The following is a 27985-nucleotide window of genomic DNA, read 5'->3' as shown; positions in this document are numbered from 1 at the left end:
TTTTAAATATTTCTCCATTCTTCTTATCTCCAAGCATGTCCAAAGCTTATCCAGATTGCTGAAGTCATTAGTAAGATCATTCGAACCCCCCAGATATTTGCTTGACCAAGAATCTTTATATCCGAGGAGAATGATCTCTTTGGAATGCTGGTGCTTTCTTCGGACGGATCTTCTTTACTCCCAGTTATTTTTCTTTCATGCGGAATACTCCTCAACAATTTTCGCCTCTTCGGACACACAATAACCTTCACATAGGGCTTTGGGCTCAATACCTAAGCTTGATTTTCTACCTCCCCACAATAGCCCCTCAAAATTTTAATTTTTCCCTCGCATCCGAGGAGAAAAAAAAAAAAAAGATTTTGATTTGCTATGAAGTAAAAGTCAAAAATATAAAAATATCTTAGTTCACACGTGTAGGAGCATAGATTTATGCGCTTCATAACTGCTGTTGCCGTTTCAAGATTCCCAAAGCGCTATTAATTACTCCAGGCAGCGTTTTGTCTTTGCCATCTAACGGTGGACTACTGATCCAACGGATGTGGTTCTTCCTTGGAATTTGGGCGAGATAACTCCTACCCCTTCGTTTGTCTTCATATAAAGCCCTAGAGGAGGTTTTTCCTCCTTTACTTTACAGATTCTCAGACTTTCCAGTGAACAAAGGCATTCAAATTGACCAAGCTCTTCAATCATAAAATCTAGAATCTATAAGCATCTCTTCGAGTTCAAAGATCATTTTCCAATCCTGTTCGTGTAAGTTCTCATATACTCAAGTCTTTTATCTTCTCCTCGGACACCTTCCTTGGCCTTCGAGTAGTCGCTCCCTAGTCACTGCATTTAGAGTCCCTTATTTCTTGTTTGTTTAAGATGGGTAGATTCCAGTATCTAGTGGACAGCCCCACTCAAATGGAGGAGTTTAGGGCCACATACCGCATACCTGAAGATGTGGGTTGAGATATTGCCCCCAAGAAAGAATACTAATAGATCGAAAGTCGGGTGAAGTGATAATCCCCATCATCGCCTTTTTGGAAGGAGGAATGACTATTCCTATGGGCCCCATCATCACTAACTACCTTCGAAACCATAGGCTTAGCCCTGAGGAATGTGCGCCCAACGTCTTTAGAGTCTTAGGAGCCATCGATGATTTGAATCGCCATTTAGGATTGGGAGTTACCTGGCAGGATGTGATACATACGTACGAGTGCCACAGTCAGAAAGGAGCAGGATATTATCTGAAATCCTGGTCCGACACTGTTAGACTCGTCTCCTGCATTTTCAAGTCTAATAAAGGGATGAAAGACGACTATCTGATCGTCTCGAGCGTATGGCATGACAGTTTTCACTACCCAACCCGACCAAGAGAGCCAGGTGGGGGCATCCTAGATTTAGGCTTGCTAATAGTAGATTTAGGATTGACATTTCTTTGCAATTTTGTCTTCTTTATCTTGTTATTTTCAAGTTTTTGATTAAGTTCTATTGTGATGTTGATAGATAAAAACCATGTCTCTTCTCGGCTTAGTCTTACAAACACCACCGCGCTCAACTATCTATTACGATCGGAAATTTTTGTGAGTGAAGACGGGCAACTCCGATCGGTTCCCCTCATTCTTGGTTACACGCCCAAACCATCCGATTTCCAGCCGGTTGGAAATGTGATAAGACAAGGAGACCATTGCATCAACTGCATCGACATTGCTCAGAAAGATTTTTTGGCTCCGTTCGATCTTCCCCCCATGCCACATCCAAACCCGTAGGGTGCATTGTTGTGCTCGTCCAGTCGGTTTAACAGATTTCCCTTGAGCTAGCAGCAGAAGGCAAGGGTGTTGCTTCTTTGACTTCATCACTCGAAGAGCAAATTGATAAATTTACCTTCGGAGAGGCGCCATAAAAGGTTCGAGTGATATGCGTTTCGGATGTCGAGGAGGAAGTTGACAGGTAATCCAGTGTCTGCCCTCCTATCTTAATAACAGCTATTCCAGAAGTCTCTTCGGATGAAGAAGACGATATGGCAAGTTTGAAGGATCTGATGAAGAATAGGAATAAGAAGGCTGGACCCAAGGATACTGGGACGTCTCAGCCAGTTGCCAGTCTCCCTCCATCACCTCCTCAAATTCTCGCTGATCTGGGCCTAAAACCATTGCCAGATATGAAGAAGAAGATGCCCATTACGATCGATGAGGAGAGGGAGGTGGTGTCTACAAAAGGGGTAAAGCAATAGAAGGTGGATAAGGGCCAGCAGGGCAAAAGGGCTTCGTCCACCGAGAGCTGAGACGAAGCTCTTAACGCTGAGGTGCACCGAGGGCCGCACACCTGGTCCCCTAAACTGGAACTGGACGGTGCTCCCATCCCTTGGGATACTTCCCTTAGGAACTACCATAGGGGGAGGGTAGGTTTGGTTGCTGAAGCCCTTGAGCAGCCACTCCTCCTTCCGAAGGATATAGAGTCTTACAGGCGCTTCAGCCAGTATGAACTCTTCTTATCCCTCAAAAGGGATTTGGCCATGGTAAGTGAACCAGTCCATTCTTTTAATTAAAATGTTGATCAATTAATTTAATTTTTTTTTTGCTTTGTATTGAAATTCTTTCTTCTACTATACAGATTACCCAGCAGGTTTACGTGGCAGAAGAGTGGAACAAGAGAACCTTTAATAAGGCCCAGGCCTAGGCTCACACTCGGTCTGAGGTTGAGAAATCCCTGGGTAGTCTGAAGGAAGATTAGTCTCGGCTATCTGAGCAACTGAGAGATATGACAAGCCAAAGGGACAATATAGATGCTGGCTTGAAGACCGCTGAAAAGTAGGCTGAAGAACAACGCAAGCAATTGTGCATGATCGAGATCAATCTGGAGACAGAGAGAGAAACGGTTAAAGGTCTTCGTGCCAAGCTGAAGAAAGCTAAGGAAGCTACTCAGTTGGCCGAGAAAGGGGTTCAATTGGCCAAGGAAGCAGTGGAGGCTGAGAGACAGGCAGCATATACTCTTAGAGTGGAGGAGACCCAACTCAGACTTACTGAAGAGTTTGCGAAGGTCTGCAGGGAGTATTGCGATGTGACTTGGGAGAAAGCTCTTGATGTTGCTGGGGTTCCTCCATAGGCTGACTTGAGGTAGCCTAAGAGCATTTTCTACCACCCAGACATCCGCGAACTGACAGAAGATCCAGAGTAGCTGGTAGTCGACCAGACCCTTCCTGATCCTACTGAGGCACCCCAAGAGTCTGGTTAGATTGGAGACCAGGGCAAGCAGGCTGAAGATAAGATTAAGGATGTTGCCACCCAGCCCAGCCATGCTGCTGACCCTTTGCCTTCTTAGACGAAGACTTAGACACTTAGGGATTTCTATTTTGTACTTGTGTTAGTTTTTTTTTTTTTTTTTTTTTTTAAGGCATTGCAATGTAATTTTCTTTTCAGTTAATGAAATTATTAGACACTTAGGGATTTCTATTTTGTACTTGTGTTAGTTTTTTTTTTTTTTTTTTTTTTTAAGGCATTGCAATGTAATTTTCTTTTCAGTTAATGAAATTATTCTTCTATTTTCTATTTTCATTGTACTTGTTATGAGATTTACTTTTATAGTACAGGCAGATTTAACAACAATATCAGACTAGTGATGTAAACGCCTTATTCAAATACTGGAAGGACTAGGTCATACAAGAGTTATTAACAAACATAAAATGCGATGAATGATGTGAAGATGTTACGGATTTTCTTGGATTCTTGGATTATTTCAATATTTAAGACTACAAGACGAAGGTATTTAAACATGATTCATTAAATTTGAACTTTGTTAATGACTATAAAACAATGTTAACTAACCCGTATCATCTGATCCGAGGACTTCAGGCACGATTGGACGTAAGTTTAAACAGTTAGGAAACTTGCAGACGAGTGTTAACTAACCCGAATCATCTGGTCCGAGAACTTTAGGCATGATTGAATTTAAGTTTAAACACTTAGGAAACTTGTAAAAGAGTGTTAACTAACCCGAATTATCTGGTTTGAGGACTTCAGGCATGATTGGATTTAAGTTTAAACACTTAGGAAACTTGTAAACGAGTGTTAACTAACCCGAATCATCTGGTCCGAGGACTTCAGGCATGATTGGATTTAAATTTAAACACTTAAGAAACTTGTAAACGAATGTTAACTAACCCAAATCATTTGATCCGAGGACTTCAGGCATGATTGGATTTAAGTTTAAACACTTAGAAGAGGTCCAAAAATTTTACATAATAAATTGGTAGAATGATTAAAGTAAAGACTTGATTAATAATAATACCTTTTAAGGTTGTTTACATTCTAGGGGCGTGGTATTACATGACTATCCAAATCTTCCAAAAAATATGCCCCAATGCTAGCTCCTGAAGTAATACGATATGGTCCCTCCCAGTTGGGCCCTAACTTTCCCCAAGCTGGATTCTTTGCAGTGCCCACAACTTTCCTGAATACCAAATCGCCAGGTTCTAGAGGCCTTAGCTTTACATTGGCATCATAGCCCTTCCTGAGCTTTTGTTGGTAATGTGCTAATCGGACCATTGCATTTTCTCTCTGTTCTTTAATCAGATAAAAACTCTTTTCTAGCTGCTCATTGTTGCTGGTCGGACTGAACGAACTATTCTTCATAGTTGAGAACCTAGTCTCCAGAGGTATGACAGCCTCAGCTCCGTAGGTCATTGAAAAGGGGGTTTTCCCAGTAGACCTACGAGGTGTAGTTCTGTATACCCACAGTACGTGTGGCAGTTTTTCCACCTATTTGCCCTTTGCATTGTTTAGTCTCTTTTTCAATCCATTAACTATGACCTTGTTAACTGCTTCTATTTGCCCATTCCCTTAGGGATAGGCAAGGGTAGAGTATCTGTTTGTGATTCCCAGTTTACCACAATAACTCCTAAACGCTTTACTATCGAACTGTAAGCCATTGTCTGAAATGAGAGTATGAGGAGTCCCAAACCGAGTGACAATATTCTTCCACACAAATTTCTGTACATCTACGTCTCTGATGTTGGCCAGAGGTTTAGCTTCAACCCATTTGGTAAAATAGTCTGTGCTAACTAGAAGATACTTCCTATTTCCAGTGGCTTTGGGGAATGGGCCCACGATATCTAAACCCCATTGAGCGAAAGGCCACGGGCTAGATAGCGGATTAAGGGTTTCTCTTGGTTAATGAATGTTTGGGGCAAACCGTTGACATTGGTCACACTTCTTGACATATTCATGGGCTTCTTTTTGCATATTCGGCTACCAGTAACCTTGGGTAATGGCTCGATGAGCCAAGGACCTACCTCCAGTGTGGCTCCCACTGATTCCTTCATGTATCTCTTCTAGTAATAACTCAGCTACTCCAGGATGCATGCATAATAAGTACGGTTCTGAATAAGAACGTTTGTATAATTTTTGGTTTTCGGATAGCCAAAATCTGGTCACTTTCCTCTGAATTTTGTCAGCTTCACCCCTTTCCTTGGGCAAAATATCCTCATCCAAGAATTTAATTATAGGATCCATCTAGCTGAGTTCGGCCCTGATTTGGTGAACTTTGGCTATCTCTCTTCGCGACTCTACAGGGCGATGCATGTCCTCCACGAGGATAACCCTCGGCAAGCCCTGTGCTGAAGAGGTAGCGAGCGTGGCTAAAGAGTTAGCATGCGTATTACCATTTCTGGGGATATGCAGTAAGTTAAAAGATTCGAACTCTGATTACAGGTGCTTAACTCGACTCAGGTATCCTTGGATTCTCTCATCCTTCGCTTCAAACTCACCTCGTACTTGGCCAACGACTAATCTCGAGTCTGAGAATACCTTTACTGACTTTTCGCCCATTCTTCGAACCATAGCCATTCCCATTAGTAGAGCTTCATACTCCGTTTCATTGTTTGTTGCCGAGAAATCCAATCTTAGCGACTTTTCAATGATGATTTTTTCAGGGGATATCAGCACTAGCTCCACTCCAAAACCTTTCTGGTTCGCTGCACCATCCATATACACTTCCCAATGTGAGGGGCTTTATTAAGAAATCATACCAACTGATTTTCCATCCATGTCCGAGGTTGGCATTATTTCTTCTACCGTAGGCTCCGTGAACTTGGCCACCAAATCTGCAAGGACTTAGCCCTTGACCGATGTGCGAGGCATGTACCTAATATCAAAAGTCCCTAAGATCGTGCCTCACTTAGCAATCCTCCCAGTGTAATTAGCACTTCAGAGTATGGACTTGAGCGGGAGCTGGGTAAGAACAATGACCGTATGAGCTTGGAAATAAAGAGGGAGTTTCCGTGTACCAAGCACCACTGCCAAGATAGCCTTCTCCAATGGCAAGTAACGAATCTTGACCTCATGCAGTGACTTACTTACATAGTAGACTGGCCTTTGCACTCCGCGATCTACTCGTATTAACACCAAGCTTACAGCACAAGGAGCCACAGCAATGTAGGCAAATAGGACTTCGTTTGGTTCAGGACTGGACATGATGGGTGGCCGAGTGATATAGCCCTTAAGTTGCTGAAAAGCTACAGCACATTCTTCAGTCCACTCAAATCCCTTCCACTTGTTGATCAATGAGAAGAAAGGTTTACACCTATCTACTGATTGAGAGATGAATTGATTTAGGGCAGCAGTCATTTCGGTCAACTTCTAAACCTTTTTAGGATTCTGAGGAGCCCGTAGATTATGGATAGCCTTTATTTGATTGGGGTTAACTTCTATTCCCCTATGAGTCACCATGTACTCCAAGAACTTGCCTAACCCCACACCAAATGAGCATTTGGAGGCGTTTAGACGTAGCTTGTGCCTTCTTAGAATTTCAAAAATGTTTTCAAGATCCTTTACATGTTCTAAAATGATCTTGCTTTTCACCACCATGTCGTCTATAGACTTCAATACTTTTGCCCAACTGTGACTCAAACATCCTCGTCATCATCCTTTGGTAAGTAGATCCTGTGTTTTTCAATACAAAGGGCATCACCTTGTAATGGTAGTTACCAATAGGGGTGACAAATCCAGTCTTCTCCTGATGTCGTCTATATAGACTTCAATACTTTTGCCTAACTGTGACTCAAACATCCTCGTCATCATCCTTTGGTAAGTAGATCTTGCGTTTTTCAACACAAATGATATCACCTTGTAATGGTAGTTACCAATAGGGGTGACAAATGCAGTCTTCTCCTGATTGTCCAAGGCTAGCGGTATTTGATGGTAACCTTGGAAGGCATTCAGGAAACTCATCTGAGGGTGGCCGACCGTGGCATCTACCGACTGATCTATTTTTGGCATAGGAAATAGGTCCTTAGGATAGGCCTTATTTAAGTCAGTGAAGTCTACACACACTCGCCATTTCCCATTCTTCTTCTTCACTACCACAGTGTTTGTTAACCATTCAGGATATAAAACCTCTTTAATAGCTCCAGCTTGTTTGAGCTTTGTTACTTCTTCTCTTATTGCATTAGCATGCTCCTTAGATGGGCGCCGAAGAGGTTGCTTCTCAGGGGTGATCAATGGGTTGACCTTTAGATGGTGACAAATGAATTCTGGATCCAACCCTGGGGCCTCGTAGGCGTTCTAGGCAAATACATCAAGGTTTCTTTTAAGGAAATGTATTAGCTCCTTCCTTTCTTGTAGAGGCGTCTAAGATCTGACTTGAAAGAACCTTTTGAGATTGTCTCAAATTAAAACTTTTATTAAATCCTCACATCTAACGCCTTCATCTAGATCTTCGCAGGGCGATACTCGACTTTTTAACTGCTATAAATCTCTCTCGGCCCTGGCCGAGGACTCAGTTTCGGGTTTGTGCTGGATGGCAGCCACCAAGCATTGTCTGGTCGAGGATTGATCTCCTTAGATTTCACAAACTTGCCCTTCGGATGGATATTTAACTTTTTGATGCAAAGTAGAGGAAACAACCCCTAGTGTATGTAGCTAAGGTCTGGCTACAATTGTCGTATAAAGGGAATACACATCTACAACAATGAAATCCACCTCCACTACTTTCGAGCCAGTCTGTATGGGTAACTATATTTGGCCCTTCGGGGTGACGATTCTTCCCTCAAAGATAACCAAAGGAGAACTGTATGGTGTTAAGTCATCAGGTTTCAGGTTCAGCCCCTTGTAGATGTCAGAGTACATTATCTCTACCGTGCTATCCTGGTCCACCATTACCCTTTTCACATCATATCCTCCAATTTTGAGGGTGACTACTAAAGCGTCATCATGGGGTTGGATGGTTCCAATCTTGTCTTTGTTCGAAAAGCCTAAAATCGGTTGAATATCCGTTCTAGCTCTCTTCGGATCTTAGCCAAAGTTCCCTACCGATAACTGGGCTACCGACATAACCTTAGACTGCCAGGATCCTGTTCTCCCTAATGCGGCGAAGATGACGTTGATAGTTCCCAATGGGGGCTTTGAAGAATCATTCCTCTGGGGCTCAGAATTCATCTGACCTCCTCGGCCACTGGAGTGATGCAAGAGGTGTCTCAATTTACCTTCGCGGACTAGTTAGTCCAAATGATCCCACAGACTTCTGCAATCTTCTGTGGTATGCCCATGATCTTGGTGGTATTGGCAATAGAGATTATGGTTACGCCTTTCAGGGTTCCCTACCATCTTATTCGGCCACTTGAAGAATGGTTCATTCTTAACTTTTTTCAAAACCTAGTGCACTGGCTCTTTGAATACAGTGTTAACTACTTGAAGGTTTGTTGATCTCGACTGCCTAGCGAAATCTCTCCGTGGTTTGTTGTTATTGTAACGGTCCGACCTGAAATCCCTCCTCTCCTGGGGGATAACCTTATCCTTTCCTTTCCTTTGCTGTAGATCTTTTTCTACTCTTTTATATTTTTCGATGCGGTCCATGAGCTGACGCATGTTAGTTACTAGTTTGCTAGTTAAGGACTTTCTCAAACCATGGTCAGTGGGGAGGCCGAGTTTAAACGTGCTAAGGGCCATGCCATCAAAATTGCCCTCCATATCATTAAACATCTCCTAGTACCTATCTGAATATGTTTTCAAGGTCTCACCCTCTTGCATGCTCAAGGATAAAAGTGAAGACAAGGGCCTGGCCACTCTTCTATATGTGACAAAATGGGAACCAAATGCTTGAGTAACCTCTCTGAAGGAGTCGATAGAGTCTGCTTCTAGACTATCAAACCATCTCATTGCAACCGGTCCAAGACTAGAGGGGAAAACTTTGCACATCAGAGCCTCATCTCTGGAATAGATAGCCATCCTTTGATTAAAGTGACTTACATGTTCTACAAAATCTGTTTTACCATTATAAATGGTGAAGGTTGGCTGGTTAAAACATCGAGGAAGTCTTGCTCCTTCGATCCTACGTGAAGGGTGACCTAGAGATTTAATTCAAGGCTTAGCTCATAGCATCGTTCCCTACACCTCCACGTGATGGGCTTCGAGGTTGCCTTTTGCGACGGTGCTCCTCTTCATAGGAAAACGATTCACTGATTGGTGTCCAAGATCTTTGCTCGTAAGTGACATCTTACTCGTCACCTAAATCCTCATCAGAATGCAAAGAAATTCGTTTCCTCTTTGTATGGCGCAACTCCCACTTTAGCCTCTCAATTTCCAGTTGCATGTTGTTGTTCTTCTCTGCATGAGACACGTGACTTCCTCCATGTGGTTGACTTCGCTCAGGGTGCGTAGTATGCACGTTGCCTTCACGATTTTGTCTCTGCTCCAAATTAAGAAAATGGTCTATGTGTTGAGATGCCCTAGATTCTGCTGGTTGTTGCCTGGTTTAGCCATTATCAATTGTTGCTTCCACTTTTAGTCAAGCTCTTCCCACAGACGGCGCCAATTGTAGGGTATATTTTTGTGGCCTAAGCCCAAAATGTTTGGATTATGAGCCTAATGAACCCAGAATAATGAATTTGTAGAGAATGGGTGAAAGAGCTAGGCTGATTGTGGACTCAACAAAAGTTAACTACAGTGCCAAGAAGGAATTGATAAATAACACACTTCAAAGTCGTTTAACTTGATGTCCGAAGAGGAATATTATTGAATGAAAAATCAATACAAATCTCCAAAAAGTCCCTTTCTTATCTGGAAGCTTTTTCTTTATATAACATCCTCCCTCATCATCTTCATCGTCTACTTGTTCTTCATCTAAGTGTCTACTTGAGTATATGTCACGTGAGATTTCTTCCTTAGCTTTCTGTGAGTGGTGGTAGCTGGATTGACATTGTTCAGGAGTCTTCTCCACATTAATGCGACCAGAAAAGCAGATGCAGTACATTTAATGTGGTGGTGACAGCTTTTCCTTTTAGATATTTCTCCATTCTTCTTATCTCCAGGTATGTCCAAAGCTTATCTAAATTGCTGAAGTCATTAGTAAGATCATTTGAAAACCAAGAATCTTTACATTCAAGGAGAATGATCTCTTCGGAATGTTGGTGCTCTCTTCAGACGGATCTTCTTCACTCTCAGGTATCTTTCTTTCATTCAGAATACTCCTCAACAATTTTTGCCTCTTTGGACACACAGTAACCTTCACATAGGGCTTTGGGCTCAATACCTAAGCTTGATTTTCTACCCCCACAGGTACAATATCATCTCCTTGTTGTAGAACCCATGCAAGTGCAAGCTGAGCAGGAGTGCATTAGTGCTTTCTAGCAAGGCCTTCAATTCGACTAAAAATGGCCTTGCTCTTGTCCAAATTTTCTCCTTGGAACACAGGGTATATTTCCTTAGAGAAGAAAGAGCAAGCTGTCAGTTTCGTTAAAGCATTTTTATTGTTATTATTATTGTTATTAATATTATTAAGGTAAAAGGCCAAAATTCTTGAAATTCTTATATAAGATGGCTCTTAATGTATTTTTTTCCCAGAGCCTTAACCCCAAAACTCTAGGGTAAGGTATGGATCCTCAACAAACTAATCAGGAATTCGGAATTGGCTAGATGTATTAATCTTTGATATTCTTTCCTATCCAAAATCATATATATATATATATATATATTTTTTTTTTTACATTTTTAATTATTGTGCCATTTTCTATTACTTCTACTAATATTATTTTAGATCTCCTCCTATTTCTTTTGTCCCTTTGTCTAGCGTCAAATTGCCCTTCCTCATTAATGCAGTAATTAGTCTCTTTTACAAATGACTAAACCATTTGAAACACCTTACCTTATTATCAGCAAGACCCTTATTATCTTTAAACGAGTTTCTTCATTTTCTACCCTACCTTCCCTTGTATTATAACTTAAAAATAAGATAAATGCTTCATATACATGAAAACCTTTTTAGGGAAGATCCTTTTAAGAAAAAAGTTTCAATAGTAGATGTTACAATGTATAATTCTTTTAAATCTCGCTAAAAAAACATCAGCGAAGATCCAATGTTAGTGAGGCCAATAGAAATGTCATCTATGGTATTAGTGAGGCCAATAGAAAAGTTTAATTGCATTTTTTCAAAACTTCAGGGACTTGGTTGCAAATTTTCAAATATTAGAGATGAAATTGGAATTTCTTGTAAACTGGGAGGACTAAAATAGTGTTTTCCCTTGTAGGAATTTTTCATTCAATTATCATTGTTGCCTGAAAAATTATTCAGGCTATTTAAAAGTCTAACAAATAAATGACACAAAATATTGGTGAAATTTGTACCAATAAGCTATTTGCAGCCACATTTTCAACAACTCCTTTGCCAGCAAAAAAACCACGGCCAAGAGGACTGTACGGAACTATTCCAATGCCAAGCTTCCTACATGCAAAAAGCATCAAGACTCAATAGAGCATTCTCATGCTTCTGGATAAGATAATTAAAATACACTGAAATCAATGATACACATATTGGACACATCCCATTAAATTTCCCTTATTGTAGCAGTCATTCAAAAGAGATAACATGGTCCACAATTATTAATCAATTCACTAACAGCAACTATAGAAAATGGTATCACAAAGATATTTCCACATTGGTGACCATATTTTTAGATTTACTACCAGATCGGAACAAAAACTTTTGACTTCTTGAGCTTGTAAAATCAATATTATATATAAAAGCAGAGACCTCATGTGAGAGTGCATGAGGTCCTGCCACATGACACTCTAATATTGCATTTAACTTTTTTAACATTTTTTCATTAAGTTTTTTTTACTGTTACTCAATAAATCATAGTAACTTATTTTTATTATTATATAAATTTGGCATTTTTTACCGCTTTTTATTAAGTTTTTTTTATTTTTTTTATTTTTTTACTGTTACTCAATAGATCATAGTAACTTATTCTATTTAACCATTTTTACCTTTTTTTATTAAGTTTTTTTTTACTATTACCTAATAAATCATAGTAACTTATTTTTACTATTATATAACGTTAGCATTTTTTGCCTTTTTTTATTAAGTTTTTTTTACTGCTACCCAATAGATCATAGTAACTTATTTTTACTATTATATTGATATGAGTTGTTCTTGACTGTTAGGACATATATGTTTTAACTTGTTTAAGAACATATGTCACTTAGTTATGTAAATTGGCTAATCCTTTGACAAAACGCACTTTGCTTGTAATTGGGTAGTTCTAGGTGTTTTTAATACTTCAAGAAACAATGTTTCAAGGTCAAGTGTTGAAGTCATCAAGTCTGTCCAAGAGAAAGCAAGTTGAAGTGCAAAATTTATAAAGCTTGACACCTCTCGACAGCTACCTCGACACCTGCTATCTGTCGAGATTTAAAAAGTCAGATTTCCAATATGATTTTCTTGGGATCCGTGAATATGTTTTTGGGCCCTCTTTTCTTCTAAACCTAAACATATAAAAGGATTATTTTAAGAGCTGTTTTGAGTGACACAAGTTGCATTATCATTGAGCAATCTCTGTTTATGCAAATTGTGATCAACAGACGAAGTTCTTGACCTAGTTCATCTTCCATCAAGAAGTTGCTGTGTATTTGCACCATAGGGTTTTGTAACCAAGCATCTTCCTACTATTCATCAGAAAGGATGATCTGAAGAACTTTGCAGCCAACCATTCTTCATCAGTTGGTGTTCTGAAGTCGCGTACTTGGATCTGCGCATTGGTTAGTCACGTACTTGGGAGCCGTGCATCAAAGGTGGAGACTGTCACTACAGATCAAGTCCAATTGGGTATTGGGGTAAGGGTTCAACTGTAGGTTGGTAAGGTACTTGGGATCTATTCATCAGAAAGGATGATCTGAAGAACTTTGCAGCCAACCATTCTTCATCAGTTGGTGTTCTGAAGTCGCGTACTTGGATCTGCGCATTGGTTAGTCACGTACTTGGGAGCCGTGCATCAAAGGTGGAGACTGTCACTACAGATCAAGTCCAATTGGGTATTGGGGTAAGGGTTCAACTGTAGGTTGGTAAGGTACTTGGGATTCCTTTACTTGTAACTGCTTGATTTGATAATAGTGGAGTTTCGGGAGTGGTGACCTGAAAATCACCCGGTGGGGTTTTTGCCATTAGGGTTTTCCCTATTCGTAAACAAATCACCGTGTTATTTATTTTCCGCTGTATATTTAGTTGATTGGTGATTTGTTTGTGTTTCCATAACATTGCATGATTAATTGATTAATTAATTACTTGACTAAATTAATTAATTAGGGTTAATCACAAGGGGTCATTCAGATTGTGACCTATCATTGACAATTAGACCAATTAGACCAAAAGTTATTCAGTATAAAATTGATTACCTTTTAAAAGTAGACCAAACCTTATGAAAAACTCAGGCCCAGTTCTTACCTTACATATTATGACATAAGTTTGACAATTCTCAAGTGTAAATCAAACCAAAAACTCTTACCCTCTTACAAACTCTCTTCTTCCTCCCCCATGTAGAGATGATACTTCTAGAAAATCTCATTCTTATGAAATATCTCTTCATTTTCCCCCAATTTCAATTCAATATGCTTTTGTCTATTAATAATATTCTATGCAATTTATGCAGACAAATTCTCTGTCATCGACTAGTGCAACAAAAATATATATAAATCTTGAGATCTCTCAGGTTGCTGAAATAATTGACAAGTGCATATTTCTAAAATTTATAATAACAAAAAAGTCTAATAAAGAGCATATACTATCTCACAAAATGCCATTAACTTAATATTTTCTTTAAAAAAGTTCAATGATAGGAATGGTAAAAAAACATGATCCTATATAAGAAATACCAAAAATACATGCAAAACAATTTTCATAGGAGGATTTATCTTTAAATAATATGAAGACAATAGTAAAGATAAAATGCATTGAATGAGATCCTATGAAAAAGGTTTGTTAATTATTTTAAATTATACTCATCATTTATGTATAAAAATAATAATAGATCATATTATTTACATTAAAAAAATATACATATTAATTTCAAAGTTCATTGCAAGATGTGAACTGCTAGGGTATTACAATAATAAGTAACATTGATACAACAATGGGTTGGTATTACATTTTGTACGTACTTTGTGAAAGGAATGTCAAATTACATACTACATACTCTCACATTAACTACATATTCTCCAAATATTTATAATATATTTATCTCACTATAACTACTATATATATATACAATTGCAAACTACTTTAGATACAAGATTCAAATTGAAGTTTTTAATGCAACTAGCAAAACAAAATATTTGATCGAGATGTTGAGAAAATCCTAAATAAATCTACAAGATCGAGATCTTGCTGAAAAATAAACTAAGGTACAACTTATTTAAATTATTGTAAAAATATTAATATTGGAGAAGGAATCTCACGTTATTTGAAAAAAAAGTAGGAAGAAAATGGATTTCTCTACTTCATTTGAATGACTTCAATCTAAAAGATGGTTTTGAAAATTATATAGTTGCTAAGATTTTTGATGTGCTTTCAAATGATAAAAAGGTATGGAAGAAAGAAAAAAAAAATACAATTCAACATGCTATGTTAATTCTTTTTTCTGCACTATTCCAAAATTAACAAAAATAAAAAATTTACAAAAAACTGTCACATCATTGAAATTTAATATAAATGCAAATACCTATGAAAAATCTTAGCAACAAAGTCCAAACTTTGTAAGATCTAATCAAGAATCTCTCGGTGCTAATTCATTAGTAATTAACACAAATGATGCAACAAAAGGAAAAAGTGATGAAAGCTAAAAAATTGAACAAATATGGATGGACTAAATTTCAAATGTTGAAGATGGAGAAACTAATAATGACAACAAGCGTCATCATACCACAATAACAAAGCATTGAAGAAAAAAAAAATCGTAATGAAGCTTTTTATTACACCATAAAATAAAAATCAATAATATAGAATGAATTAATATGCTTTTATCAAATTTTATTATACAACATTACTCAAAGTTGTTTTCATTATTGCTCATTACTTGAACAAAATAATTATAATAGATATATGTGTGTAATTTATAATTGTTACTTTTTATGATGAACTCATTACTAACAAAGTTTTATAATAAATATGCTATAATATATGTATAATATTTTCCAAAAACAAATTTACATAAAACATTATAATATTATCCGTGCATCGCACGGGAAACTTACTAGTTAAAATTAGTGTCAATTATCTTCCCAAGCAGAATCTCATTAATATGGGGTCCATATATGTCAGCTGAATCAAAGAAAGTGATTCCCTTACTGAAAGCATGCTTTATTACAGCAATTCCATTCTCCTCAGAGAGAGGAGAATTGTAGACTCCAGTCAGGCTCATACATCCAAACCCCAACTTTGAGACCTGGTAAAAATGAATCAAGAATTTCAAAGAACTGAGCAACAAAAAGTTAACAAAAAACTTAGTAAAAAGTAAAGCACAACGAATTATTTTAGTAGAGAAAACTATTCCTTAAAACCTTTAGAACCTGTGCATCTTGATCGGTGGGAAAGATCAACTGCTAGTTTGAAAACAATTTGAAGAATTTATAGTTTTAGTTTAATGTATTACTAAACTTTCTGATTTGGATGAATTTCCTGTTGATCCGGCACAAGGAGTTGAGAATAGATCATCCACGGAGCCATCTACTTGTGGAATCATTCTCTCTAATGAGCAAATAGAAGAATGATTCTGATCAGAGCAACGAGAAGCTCTCCTCTTCAGGCCCTCAAAGTCAATCAAGTCATCAATTGAATCAAGAATGTCTTGACACTCCTTTGACTTGCTCTCATAGTCCATATTAGCCTTCTCCAGCACCTTATCAATGGTTGTTGCAAGCAATAAAGGATTCAAAGCAGTCTCATGAATAAGTTCATTGTCAGAATTTATATCTTTAGCATCTTGAGAGGTGGCTAGCCACCGTAGAAGATTGAGGGCTTCCTTATATGCAGCCTAAATAAAACACATGGATTTTAAGAACACATAAGAGATGTCTAGTAAACTTTGTACACCACTTCACCAATCAAACAAACCCTATTGTGGTACAATTACATGAGTTCTAAATATCTCAGTCCAAGAGAGAGAGAGATAGAGAGCGAGAGAGAGGGGTTTATGAAAACACTTACAAGAAACCAAAAGGCATTGAAGACAGTATTGCAGCTTCCATTTCCAATACCATAAAATAACGAAGGACCCCATCATGTCACATGGTCAAAAGAAAAGTTATGCTTAAAAGTGAAAAGTCCCAACATCCAAGAGGATAAACATGCAACCTCATGAGGCATTACCTTTGGATATAATGTTTCAGTAATTGCCGATGACCGCATTTCATCAATTGACGATGGTTTAATACTTGTATCCCATCCTTCAGTGAGTATTGGACCATCTTCTTCACATATCGAAACTTGTGGTGACAAAGATCCAATTATTTCTTTTTCTTTAGCATTCTTCAAAGGTTCTCCATCTATATTGTTAGGGGTAGCATGTCTAAATCCAACTAAATTTCCCTCATCAATTGATGATGTCATGGACTATTTTAACTTTACACTTTTTTTTTTCTCAAATGGAGTCTGAGTCAAAGAGTTTTCTGCTTCACCACAGAATTCAATAAGCTTGTTCTCAAATTCAAGACTTAGTGAGAGAGTTTTAAGAACATCCTGTGGAGTAGGTTTACCAGGATCAGGAGGCATTGTCACCTCATGCATTCGAGTCCTTTCATATTCCTAGAACACCAAGGAGAAATTCATCAAATGAATAACCAACAAGATAAAATGTCAACAGACTCATAAAAGGTAGTGAATGGATGTGACCAAAACAGACCTCCCATATTGGCACAATTGACTGAACTATTTTCACTCTTGAATGGTTTGTGAGAGGGATGAATAATTTTTAAACTACTTGTTAAGAATCTTTGCAAAACGCAAAGGAACAATTGTCACATTGAGCTATAAAAATCTTAAAAATTTATGTCATATAACTACAAAGTCAAACAAACCATCTAAGGAACATCCCCTCAAGTTCACAAACGCTTTGATGTTTATTGCAATAAACATCCTGATGTGAGGAGACCACAAATTCACTAGGAAATTGCTATATCAAATCAGCTAGAATTGTCTACAATATCCACATTGATGAACTTAAAGATGCATTACAACTTGGGTCTGCCAAATGGTAAATTCACACATCATTGATGATTATCACATAATTATGAGCATCAAATAAATATTTGTGACCATACCAAAAGCATTTGGCACAAAAAAGAGAGAAAAGATAACCTGGAAGTCAGTAGGCATGCAAATCAACTTATCCATATAGTGTTTATGTGTGGACCAATATGATCAGATTTCCTTGGTGTGAAAGTGTCTAGTACTGGATGACGTCAATTTCCGGCCAACTTTACTTTACTCCCCCTCTCTCCACCTTTATCTAAACTGGCCCTAATAGTAAGCATAAGTAAAAATTCATCTTAAAAACAAAAATGTAAAAATACAGTTAAATTTACTTTTGTAATATAAGTCCGTTTACATTCTCATTTTAGTCCTATTATCCATTGTTGCTTGAAAAATGCTGATAACTCTTAAAATGACACCACTTCATGTATTTAGCATTAGACAATGATTTAAAACAATATCATTTTAGAAAAGTTAACAGTGGTTTTCAGTTCACAATGGACAAAGAACTAAAATGACAGTTTTGTAAAAGTTGACAAACTAAAATAATTTCAACTTGGTAATTGTATCTTTGGCCAAAAAATGTATATTAATAATAAAATATTTAGCACCTACAATGAAATCAAGATCAATATATCATATTCTAAGAAGCCAAAATTGTGAAATGAGTTTCACTTATTTTTCAATTGAGTTATTCCTAATGTCAAACATTTAAAAGAAAGTACAAAAAGAAAAGAAAAATAAAAGGAATTATACGATGTCGTTTGAGAGGGATAGTACAGTACCTTGGAAGGCGCTATAAGAGATATCAAGGACATGGATCGGCGGGGCCATGTAGTGGTCGATGGTGACGATCCGTATTATTGCACACATAGATAAAATTATTACAATCACTATAAATCTAGAGTAACTGCCTCTACATGTCTTCATCTTCACCTATGTAAGTGCACTCCAAAATTTCTCACAAACCAAATTGTCCTTCTTGAGATGGCAAAATACCCAATAACTAGTCCAATTATCAATCCGCAAGCATATCCTATCACAACCGCTTTCCAATCAAATCCTTCTACTATTGATGATTCTTGCCTTGTTTCATAACTTGGTGTCTCATTATTATTTCCACATTTTGTTGGCAACGGAGAGCCACACAACTCCAAGTTTCCCTCAAAGGAGGAAATTTCGAAGGTCCAGAATTGTCCTCGTGGAATTGAACCATTAAGTTGATTTTGAGACAAATTTAAATATTCAAGAAATGTAAGACCTAGCAGTTGTTGAGGAATTTCACCTGAGATCTTGTTTTGAGAAAGATCCAAAGATTCAAGTGCAGTTAGGTTCCCTAATGATGAAGGGATATGGCCCATGGAGCTATTGCTCGATAGATTGAGTACAAGTAGTCCTTTAAGGTTTCCCACGCTATTCGGAATTTCTCCATAAAACCTATTATTGGAGAGATCAATAGCTGTGAAGATGGTCAAGATCTTTACCAATAATATTTCTACCCCCTTATTCACCATTGTCATTGAGTCTTCATAATAATTGGATTGACTTCCCATTTATTCTGGTTGTGAGTCATCTATGGCAGGAACCATTCGCATTGTAGTCCAAGTTCTGAAGTATTCTAGTGGTAGCATACCAGAGAAATTGTTGTGAGAGAGGTCGATGACATGCAACTTGGAAAAGCCATACATGGTGTGAGGAGTCCATATAGGACCGTGAAAACCATTTGCTCGCAAAACAAGAATTCTTAACTCTGGCAAAGATTGCAACCAGAAGGGGAATGCATCATAAGTGTTGTTATTTCCAAGATTTAAGACCTCTAGCATTCAACATTGTACTAATGATCGTGGAATCTTCCCTTGTATTTGGTTGTGACTGAAGTCGAGTGTCATCAAACTGCATCCTTTCATGAATGATTTAGGCAAGTTTCCTTGAAAGCAATTGTTTCTCATATTCAATACTAAAAGAGAATTGCTAAAGTGACCTAAACATTGTGGAATCTGACCAATTAGCTGGTTGTTAGAAATATCAAGGACTTCGAGGGAATTCACCTTACAAATCATTTGAGGGATTTTCCTTGTTAGATTATTATTCGAGGCAAAAAAATATCTTGTAGACAATGGGGGAATTGGGAGTGACCCTTGCAACATGTTGGAACGTAAATCTAAATAGACAATGAATTTCCAAGGAAGAACTTTTAGCGGTTGTTCAAAACCGCTGAGAAGGTTAAAAGAAAGATTCAGGTAGTGTAGTGTCCCTTTTCCAACATTACAAAACCATTTGGGTATTTTACCCTCAATTTTGTTGTTGGAAAGGTCTAATGTATATAATTTCATTTTGGGCTTTTAGGAAATCAGGGAATTCATGCAAATTGCAAGAAGACAACAACAAATATGAAAATTTGTGGAGGGATGAATTGATATTTCCTTTTGAAACCAACAAATTGTTAACTGAAAGATCGAGAAATTGAAGCTCTTTAACCTGGAAGAATATGTTTAACTCCATCTTGTCCTTTAGGTTGATCGAAGAAAGATATAGCCATTGTAGCTTAGTGAAATTGGCAATTGACCTTGGAACCGATCCATCCAATTTGTTTCCACTCAATCTTAGGGTATTTAATTGTGATGAAGAGATATTTTGAAATTGGAGAGGGCCAGTAAGCTGATTTTGATCTAGATATAGTTCAGATAATGAAGGCATTGTATACAAAACCAAGGGGATAGCCCCTGTGAGTGAGTTTTGAGACAAGTCAAGGTAAGACAAATTAGTAAGTCTACTTATTTCTGATGGGATTGACCCTTTCAAGTGGTTTCCTGATATATCTATACGAATGAGTTTAGTAATATTTGTTAGTGATATTGGGAACCTGCCTTCAAAATTGTTATATGAAAGGAGTAATTCTTCTAGTTGTGTAAGATTTCCCAGTGAAGATGGTACTTTCCCAGAGAAAAGGCTATTGCGAAGAATTAGAGAAGTGAGTTTTGCAAGATTTCCTAATGTGGATGGAAGCTGGCCATGAAAATTGCTCCCTGAGAGAGAGAGAAGTAAGCTGTGATAGGTTCCCAATAGAAGGGAGAATTTCCCCTGAAAATTTTCTTGAATCAAGTTCCAAAGAATTCAAGGAGTTGAGATTGCCGATTGAATTGGGTAGTTCCCAGAAAAATTTGCCCCATAAAGATCCAAATGACTTAGGGATTCAAGGTTGCCTATTGAATTGGGCAATTCCCCAGAAAGATCCAAATGGCTTAAGGATTTAAGGTTGCCGATTGATTTGGGCAATTCCCCAAGAAAATTTGTTTTGGAAAGATCCAAATGACTCAGTGATTTAAGGTTGCCGATTGAATTAGGCAATGCCCCAAGAAAAATTGCCCCAGAAAGATCCAAATGGCTCAAGGATTCCAAGTTGCCAATTGAATTGGGTAATTCCCTGGAAAAATATGTTTGAGAAAGATCCAAAAAGTTCAAGGACTTAAGGTTCCCGATTGCATCGAGCAATTCCCCAGAAAAATTTGTGTAGGAAAGACGCAATTGCTTTAGGGAACTACCAGATCGAAAATTGGGAAGAAAACTAGTGAGAATGTAGTTACTTGACACATCAATGGCTTGTATATTGCGCAGTAGGAAAATATCTGAGAGAAATTCACCAAGCAAATTGCAGTCAGACAGAGAAAGAGAAGTCAAGGAAGACAAATTTGCAAGGGATTGAGGTAGTGACCATGAAATGTTCACTTCGTCTAGATGAAGTTCTCTCAAATATGTCATGTTCTGGACAAGTGCTTCAAGATCAATTCTTCTGAGCTTCAAAAATTTATAATGATAATCAGCAAAATAATTGAAAGAGAGATCAAGTGAAACCAAATTGGAGAGCCATGTGATTTCCGACGGGATTCGGCCATATAAGAAGGAACGAGAGAGGTTAAGATGGGTCAACCTCAAAAGCTGCCCAAACTCAGATGGGATTGTGGTGGAGGAAGAGAAGTCGTTGAGGGCAAGGTTGAGTTTTTGAAGATGACGCAACCTAAAGAGGCTGCTGTTAGACTCGAGAGTCCCACAAAGCCAGCTGTTGCTGAGGTCTAAGCCAATGACATGGCCGTTGTGTGCATCGCATGTGACCCCATCCCAGCTGGATCAACAATCACTATCTGCCTTCCAAGACTTCATCTTTGGATAAGAAACACCATAGTAATCATCATCAGGATAGGTTCTCTTCTCAACAAATTCTTTCCTTAGTTGCAGCAAAGCAGAGCTCTGGTCTGCGAGGCAACGATGTTGAGAGGAAGTATTAGAAATAGTTTGAGAATGTGAAATGAAGAACAAACAAGAGGCAATAAGGAATAAGGGCAGGTATTGATTCATTTTCCACATGTTTACAGCAGAGGAAGTAAATGGAAAATTGGGTGGCTTAAGTGTTATGAGCAGATAAAAAACTAATGATATGTGAGGATATACACACATTTGAAAGGACTAGAGGTAATTGGATATTTATATTGTTTCTTGTGGTCTATTAAATCGAATTGGATTTCAAGGGCTTTAAATATATTGATTTGAAAGGTCTGAAATAATTGAATCTATGAGTCATCAGTATTGACTGGAATTGCTTTCCATACACGATTGTGATAACATATTAAAAAGTTCTTTATATTTAGAAGGCTTTAGATTAAAAAGTTCCTTTATGTAACCATAAAAATATGAAGAGGACAATCCTTTTTTATGAACAGAAAAACGAATTCCCTCTAACATTTAATCATTTATATCTTATTATTTAGCTTGCTTTCATTTTCTATCAATTTTTCATGATGGAAGGTCACTTAAGGTTATCTATCTATTATCAATATAATAAAAGTTTAAAAATCATGATTATCATAAGTAGATATCTCACCTAATTGTTTTTCATTATTACTTTTTAGTTTTATATAGATATAATAGAATTTAAATATATAGTGTATGCTTTATGATAATTGTTTTCTATCATCAAGTTAAGACACTAATTAGTTTTTATATAAGTGGAATTTGAACCACTAATCTATTATTCACCTGACAAAAAATTTTACCCGTTGAGTTAATTAGATCCCACACTCTTAACTAATTCTAAGGTAGACTTCTTTTTATAATAGTTTTAGAACTGAATTTTGATTAACAGTTCTTGATACACAATTTTGTTCAATTTATGAAACATTTAGAGATATTATCTTTTAATTAATATATATTCTTTAAATTCATGATTAAAATCGTGCCATGCACACTGAAATTTTTTTTCCCAATGCAGTGAACTAGAATTCAATTCATAAAGATAGAGAGAACGTGAATAACGCTGCACAAAAGTAGTCATTTTGATTACTAGTATGAGAAGATAATAGTAGAACAATTAACCAACGTGATAACACTGCCAAAAAGTAATTCCAAACAAAGTTTATAGACAATTATGCCCAAATTGATTACTACCTACCAATACCATTCTCCTTTTCACACTTTCTATATGCAACTATTTCAACGCATTCATTCATTGTGGCAGACCTTGATCGAACTACACTGAAATGTGAAAACCATTTATTCTATTTTAATTTACATGTGAATCTTGTGGTCGAAAAATTGTAAACTTTTGATCTTTGGAAAAGATAGAGATTGAAGCAAAGCAACACTATTACACAACTGATCAATGAAAGAAAGTGAAAGAAAAAGAGAGAAAAAGTTTAGAGGAAAATTCTGAGAAATAAACAGAGAACTTTAGAGAGAAATTTGTAAAACTGAATATTATTCTATAGTTCCACACACTCACACTTATTCATTAATAATGAAAAACACCATAATCACTAAATGCTAGTATTTTTTAGCATTTTTAGCACCTCAAATGATAAATACACACTTCCATCAAACATGCTAAATCTTAAAAAAACTTAGCACCAAGCTACAGAGAGCTGTTATCAATTACAGCTCACTGTAACTAGATTGTAAAAAATAAAAAATAAAAAACTTTTTTATTATCACGAACTCCTCTCTTTTCTCAATTATCTCTTGTCTTTCCTCTCTCATTTCTCTCTTCTCTCTCCCGATGGATGTGATCCGATGATGGTTCTAGTTTGGCGATGGTGGTCTGATGGTCATGGGTTCGATGGTCTGTTGTGGTCTGATGCTCCGATGGTCACGGTGTGGTGTTATTGGGTCGTGGTTTTGATCTTGATTTTGGGTCACTGACGGTCATGGGTAGTGTTCCTGAGTCACCGATGGTTTGATTGCTGGTGGGTCTAGCTGGTGGCGGTGGGTCGAGTTCTTGGGTCACCGACGCAAATCGAGTCAACTCATTCGCTCACCGACGCGGATCGTGTTCCTGGGTCACTCATGTTCCTTGGTCTTCTCTAGAAGATCCATGATTTGGTCTGATTGATTTTGATTTTGATTTTTTTTTCCTGCTGTTGATTGGATGCGGATGTGGATGTGGAGGGTGTGGTCGGTGGATGTTAATGTTGATTTGGTCTGATTGTTGTTGATTTTTTTTTGGTCTGACGGTGGATGTCGATGTGGATGGGGTGGGTGTGGTGGGTGGATGTGAAGGGGTTCTTTTTTTTTCCTAAGCTGTTGTTTGTGGTTTTAGTGGATCTAACTGGTGGCTGGTGGCGGTGATGGTGGGTGGATGTGGTATGGGTGGGTAGATGTGGTGGTCGGCGGTGGTGAGAATAGTTGGGTTGAGAGAGAGAGAGAGAGAGAGAGAGAGAGAGAGAGAGATCTAAGTATGTCTTGAAACAAGAACAACAAGAACACAACTTAAACCCAATTAATAAACCTAGAAATTAAAATATTAAAAAAAAAAAAAAAAAAAAAAAAAAAAAAAAACCAAACCCAGATCAAAGTATACCTTGAAGAAGATCAAAATGAACAAAATTCCAGATCAAAATGAACATGCGCCCGAGCTCACGCAAGCGAGGCCGAAGCTCTGCAAGTCGAACAAAAGGCACGCGCCTCCACGGCGCTCAAAACCTTCTCGATCTACCGCTGGATCCCCCGGAAAACCGACGAAGCTGGAGCTCCAGACTACCAGATCGACCTCAAGGACTGCGGCCCATGGTCCTCGACGCCCTAATCAAGATCAAGAACGAGGTGGACCCCACGCTCACGTTCCGGCGATCGCGCCATGAGGGGATCTGCGGGTCCTGCGCCATGAACATCGACGGCTGCAATAGGCTCGTGTGCCTCACGAAGATCGAGTTCGAATCGTCGGCCTCGATGATCACGCCGCTGCGCACATGTTCGTGATCAAGGACTTGTGGTGGATATGACGAACTTCTACAACCAGTACAAGAGCATCGAGCCGTGGCTGAAGAGGAAGAACCCGCCGGAGACGAAAGGGAAAGAGGTTTTGCAGAGTAAGAAAGATAGGGTGTTTTCTTTTTTGTTCTTTGGTTTTTTTTTTTTTTTTTTTTTTTAATTTCTGGGTTTATGTAATTGGGTTTAAGTTTGTGTTCTTGTTGTTCTTGTTCAAGACACACTTTAAATCTCAATTCATAAAATTTTTAATTTTTTATTCTGTTTTTAATTTTTTTTTATTTAGTTAAAATTAATAAATTATTTTTTTTAATTTATATGCTGACGTGGCATTTTTTAATGTCAAAAATACTTTTTTATTATTAATTAATAGGCCACGTGGACATTAAACAAATATTATTTATTATTGCCGTTTGTCACGTCAGCATATCCGTTTCTGATGTAACGGCAAGGACCAAAACGGAACCGTTTTTCAGGATAGGGACTAAAAGCGGTAAAAATAAAATTTAGGGACTAAAATAGAAATCGCTCTAAAAAATGTAGGGACTAAAATGTGCTTTTCGCCAAAAAAAAAATATATATATATAATATGAAACAAGATAAAAAGTACCAGTTATTTTTTATTTTTTTCATAATTTTTTTAAAAAATGGTTTTTAATAAATGTGGTATCTATTAGTAAAATCTCTTCTATTATTTTATTATTTGTTTAGTATTTGTTAGCAATTCAATTGATATGAGAAGAAGTTTCAAGAAATTAAGTGAGATACATTACATCCTCAAAACTTTTGTCACTTTTTTGGAAAAGTAGTCATGCACTATGGTCTTTATGGTCAATATATTGTGCCAAATTAAGGCATTGAAATTTTAGATAGAGATACATTTGACTGATTTTACCTATAGATGATGACCAAAAATGCATTATTTTTGTGTAGTGGTTGTTCATATTACTTCCAATATTATCTACTTATTACACATACTTTACTATGGATTCCATATTTTAGATAAGTAAGTTTTGGTCCTAAAGGGAGGGGAAGAGGAGATTAATTCTCATGTTAATATTATCTTCTACACTCACTATCTGTCTTTTTAAATGAAATTACTGGATGGATTAGAAAAAGACTAATAATAAGAAACTTCATATTTTATTAAGGACAAGTTTAGTTTACAAATTTTGTTGTAACCTAAGACTACAACCTTACTCAATATTTTTTTATTGGAGGTGATTTTGACAAATCCACTATTGGATTACGTTTTTTCTTCTTATATCCTCCATGCTTGAAAATTTTCTAGAAAATTAAATATCAATAATTATATCATCAATAAATTGTTTAAATTACAAGTTTTTATAGTTTAAAATTATGCATAAAATATAATCTCTTAATCTTATAGTAATATATATTTTATTGGCACAAAATTTGACATATGCATTAAGAGTGTAGAGAGCATGCAATCAACGGTTAGATTTTAAAAATATGTAGTAATGTTAATGATATTGAGTAAGTTTGTAACTTAGCCTATAACAAATTTATAGCTAAATTTTGTCTTTCTGTTAATTTCTTTTGTTATTGTTTGCCTTTTCTAAAATATTTCTTTATTACATGCTTTTGTGTAATGCTCTTTAGTAACATGCAGATTAATTTGAATCCTTAAAATACCTTAAAATATGAAAGGATTATGCTCTAATATGATCTTGAAAAAGTGAGCAAATTAAATTGTATCATGGGATTTCAAACGGTAAAAATGTCAATTTCAAAATAAGTAGACAACTTAAATTTCAACTAAATCAGGTAGGCAAATTATAATTTGCCAATTAATTTTGTTGACAACTTTTTATATTTTTAACAAAAATTTTGTCAAAACTTTTTTATATAGTTTATTAACAATTATCTTTTTTGAGGAAATATACAATTATCTTAAGCATAATCTATTAGCAATTTTCCTTAAAAGCCCTTAATAACGTTATCCTTTATAAATTATATAATATTTGTTTGCAGGAGACATTTTTGTCTTGTTTGTCAAGAGACAATATTGTATTGTATTTTAAACGTAAAAGAAAAGCTAGTCAAGTCAATAGAATCTAGTTATCATGATTCATAACGTGTTCTTATTTTTCTTATTTTACACTCTTAGATATTATCCCATGTTCTCACACTCATAATCTTAGTAGGTGTGTTGCACATGAAATCATGGGTATTGATTTGGAATGCCATTGAAAGTTTTTTTTTTTTTTGGAGATAAATATATAATTTTTATTTGGTAAGAGAACTATAGCAAATTACAAGTCTCGCCATTGAAAAAATTTTTGTTGGTTTGTTTGTTGCATTAATAATTTAAAATCATAGTCGGATTGCAAGAAGCTAACAAGCAAAATCAAGATCAAAAGGCTATATAGATAGCAGAATTATTAAAAATCAAAATTTATTAGTTTTAAATATAATTTAGTGACTAGAATGTAACACAAGGTAAGGAATTTAGTTACAAAAAATCAACTAAATATTAAATGTTAGGGAATTCGTTTTTCTGTTCATAAAAAAGGATTGTCCTCTTCATATTTTTATGGTTACATAAAGGAACTTTTTAATCTAAACCTTCTAAATATAAAGAACTTTTTAATATGTTATCACAATCGTGTATGGAAAGCAATTCCAGTCAATACTGATGACTCATAGATTCAATTATTTCAGACCTTTCAANTGCAATATTCTTTGCTACTCTTGATACATGTGCAGGTATAATATGATTTGGTCATCATAAGATTTACATGTGTTAATGTATACTCACTAAACTGTCTTGACTTATTTTTTGAAATATAAAATTGGTTAGACTTGTTTAGTGTGTGTGTGTGTGTGTGTGTGTGTTTTTTTTGGATCTATGTGCTTAAAATTGTTGTTGACAGATGATTTTGAGAATTCAAAATGTTGTTTAGATCCTTGGTTGAGTTGTGTGCTTGATTGCATTCATATATGTGTTTTTCCCTTCTTGAAAAACTGTTTTTAAGCAATCTCAACACCTCCTCGACATCTCTTGACACCTAGCTTATCTATCGAGCTCTTCAGTTGCTTTTTATCATAATATCAACAACTCTCGATAGCTAAGTCGATCGATCGAGAAACTTTCTGTCTCCTCGATAACTTCTCGATCCATCGAGGTTGGCTCGATAACATCTCGACACCTATCAATTGATCGAGATCCTTTTGCATGCATTGTTTTTCACATGTTTTACAGCTTTCTTTTATC

General features: G+C 36.7%; 2 protein-coding genes and 1 long non-coding RNA gene across 3 annotated transcripts; 1 reads left to right on the top strand and 2 right to left on the bottom strand.

Moving 5' to 3' along the window:
• Positions 1-4289: 4289 nt before the first annotated feature.
• On the bottom strand, positions 4290-5966 carry LOC136068728 (uncharacterized). The gene is made up of 2 exons (XM_065776251.1): positions 5689-5966; positions 4290-4704 (listed from the first exon to the last, which is right to left on the bottom strand). Exons 1-2 carry the CDS (start codon positions 5964-5966, stop codon positions 4290-4292), a joined length of 693 nt encoding a protein of 230 aa, XP_065632323.1.
• A 10319-nt stretch (positions 5967-16285) lies between these two features.
• LOC136068744 (uncharacterized) lies at positions 16286-21977 on the bottom strand. Its single transcript, XR_010630062.1, has 3 exons — positions 18279-21977; positions 17599-17760; positions 16286-17046 (listed from the first exon to the last, which is right to left on the bottom strand). It is a non-coding gene; the product is annotated as an uncharacterized LOC136068744 (long non-coding RNA).
• A 2408-nt stretch (positions 21978-24385) lies between these two features.
• Positions 24386-27483, top strand: LOC111995660 (succinate dehydrogenase [ubiquinone] iron-sulfur subunit 2, mitochondrial; the record flags this gene model as incomplete). The annotated part of the gene is given in 5 exon segments (XM_065776249.1): positions 24386-24545; positions 24548-24721; positions 24724-24744; positions 24747-24862; positions 27478-27483. Coding segments are annotated over 5 exon segments (477 nt in total), but the record flags the coding sequence as incomplete, so codon positions are not given.
• Between the last annotated feature and the right edge of the window lie 502 nt (positions 27484-27985).

The sequence above is a fragment of the Quercus suber genome, unplaced genomic scaffold (assembly GCF_002906115.3).
Source record: "Quercus suber isolate HL8 unplaced genomic scaffold, Cork oak 2.0 scaffold_131, whole genome shotgun sequence".
In the NCBI taxonomy this organism is placed as follows: Eukaryota; Viridiplantae; Streptophyta; class Magnoliopsida; order Fagales; family Fagaceae; genus Quercus; species Quercus suber.
The sequence above is the reverse complement of the archived record's forward strand: the minus strand, read 5'-3'. Positions and strand labels throughout refer to the sequence as shown.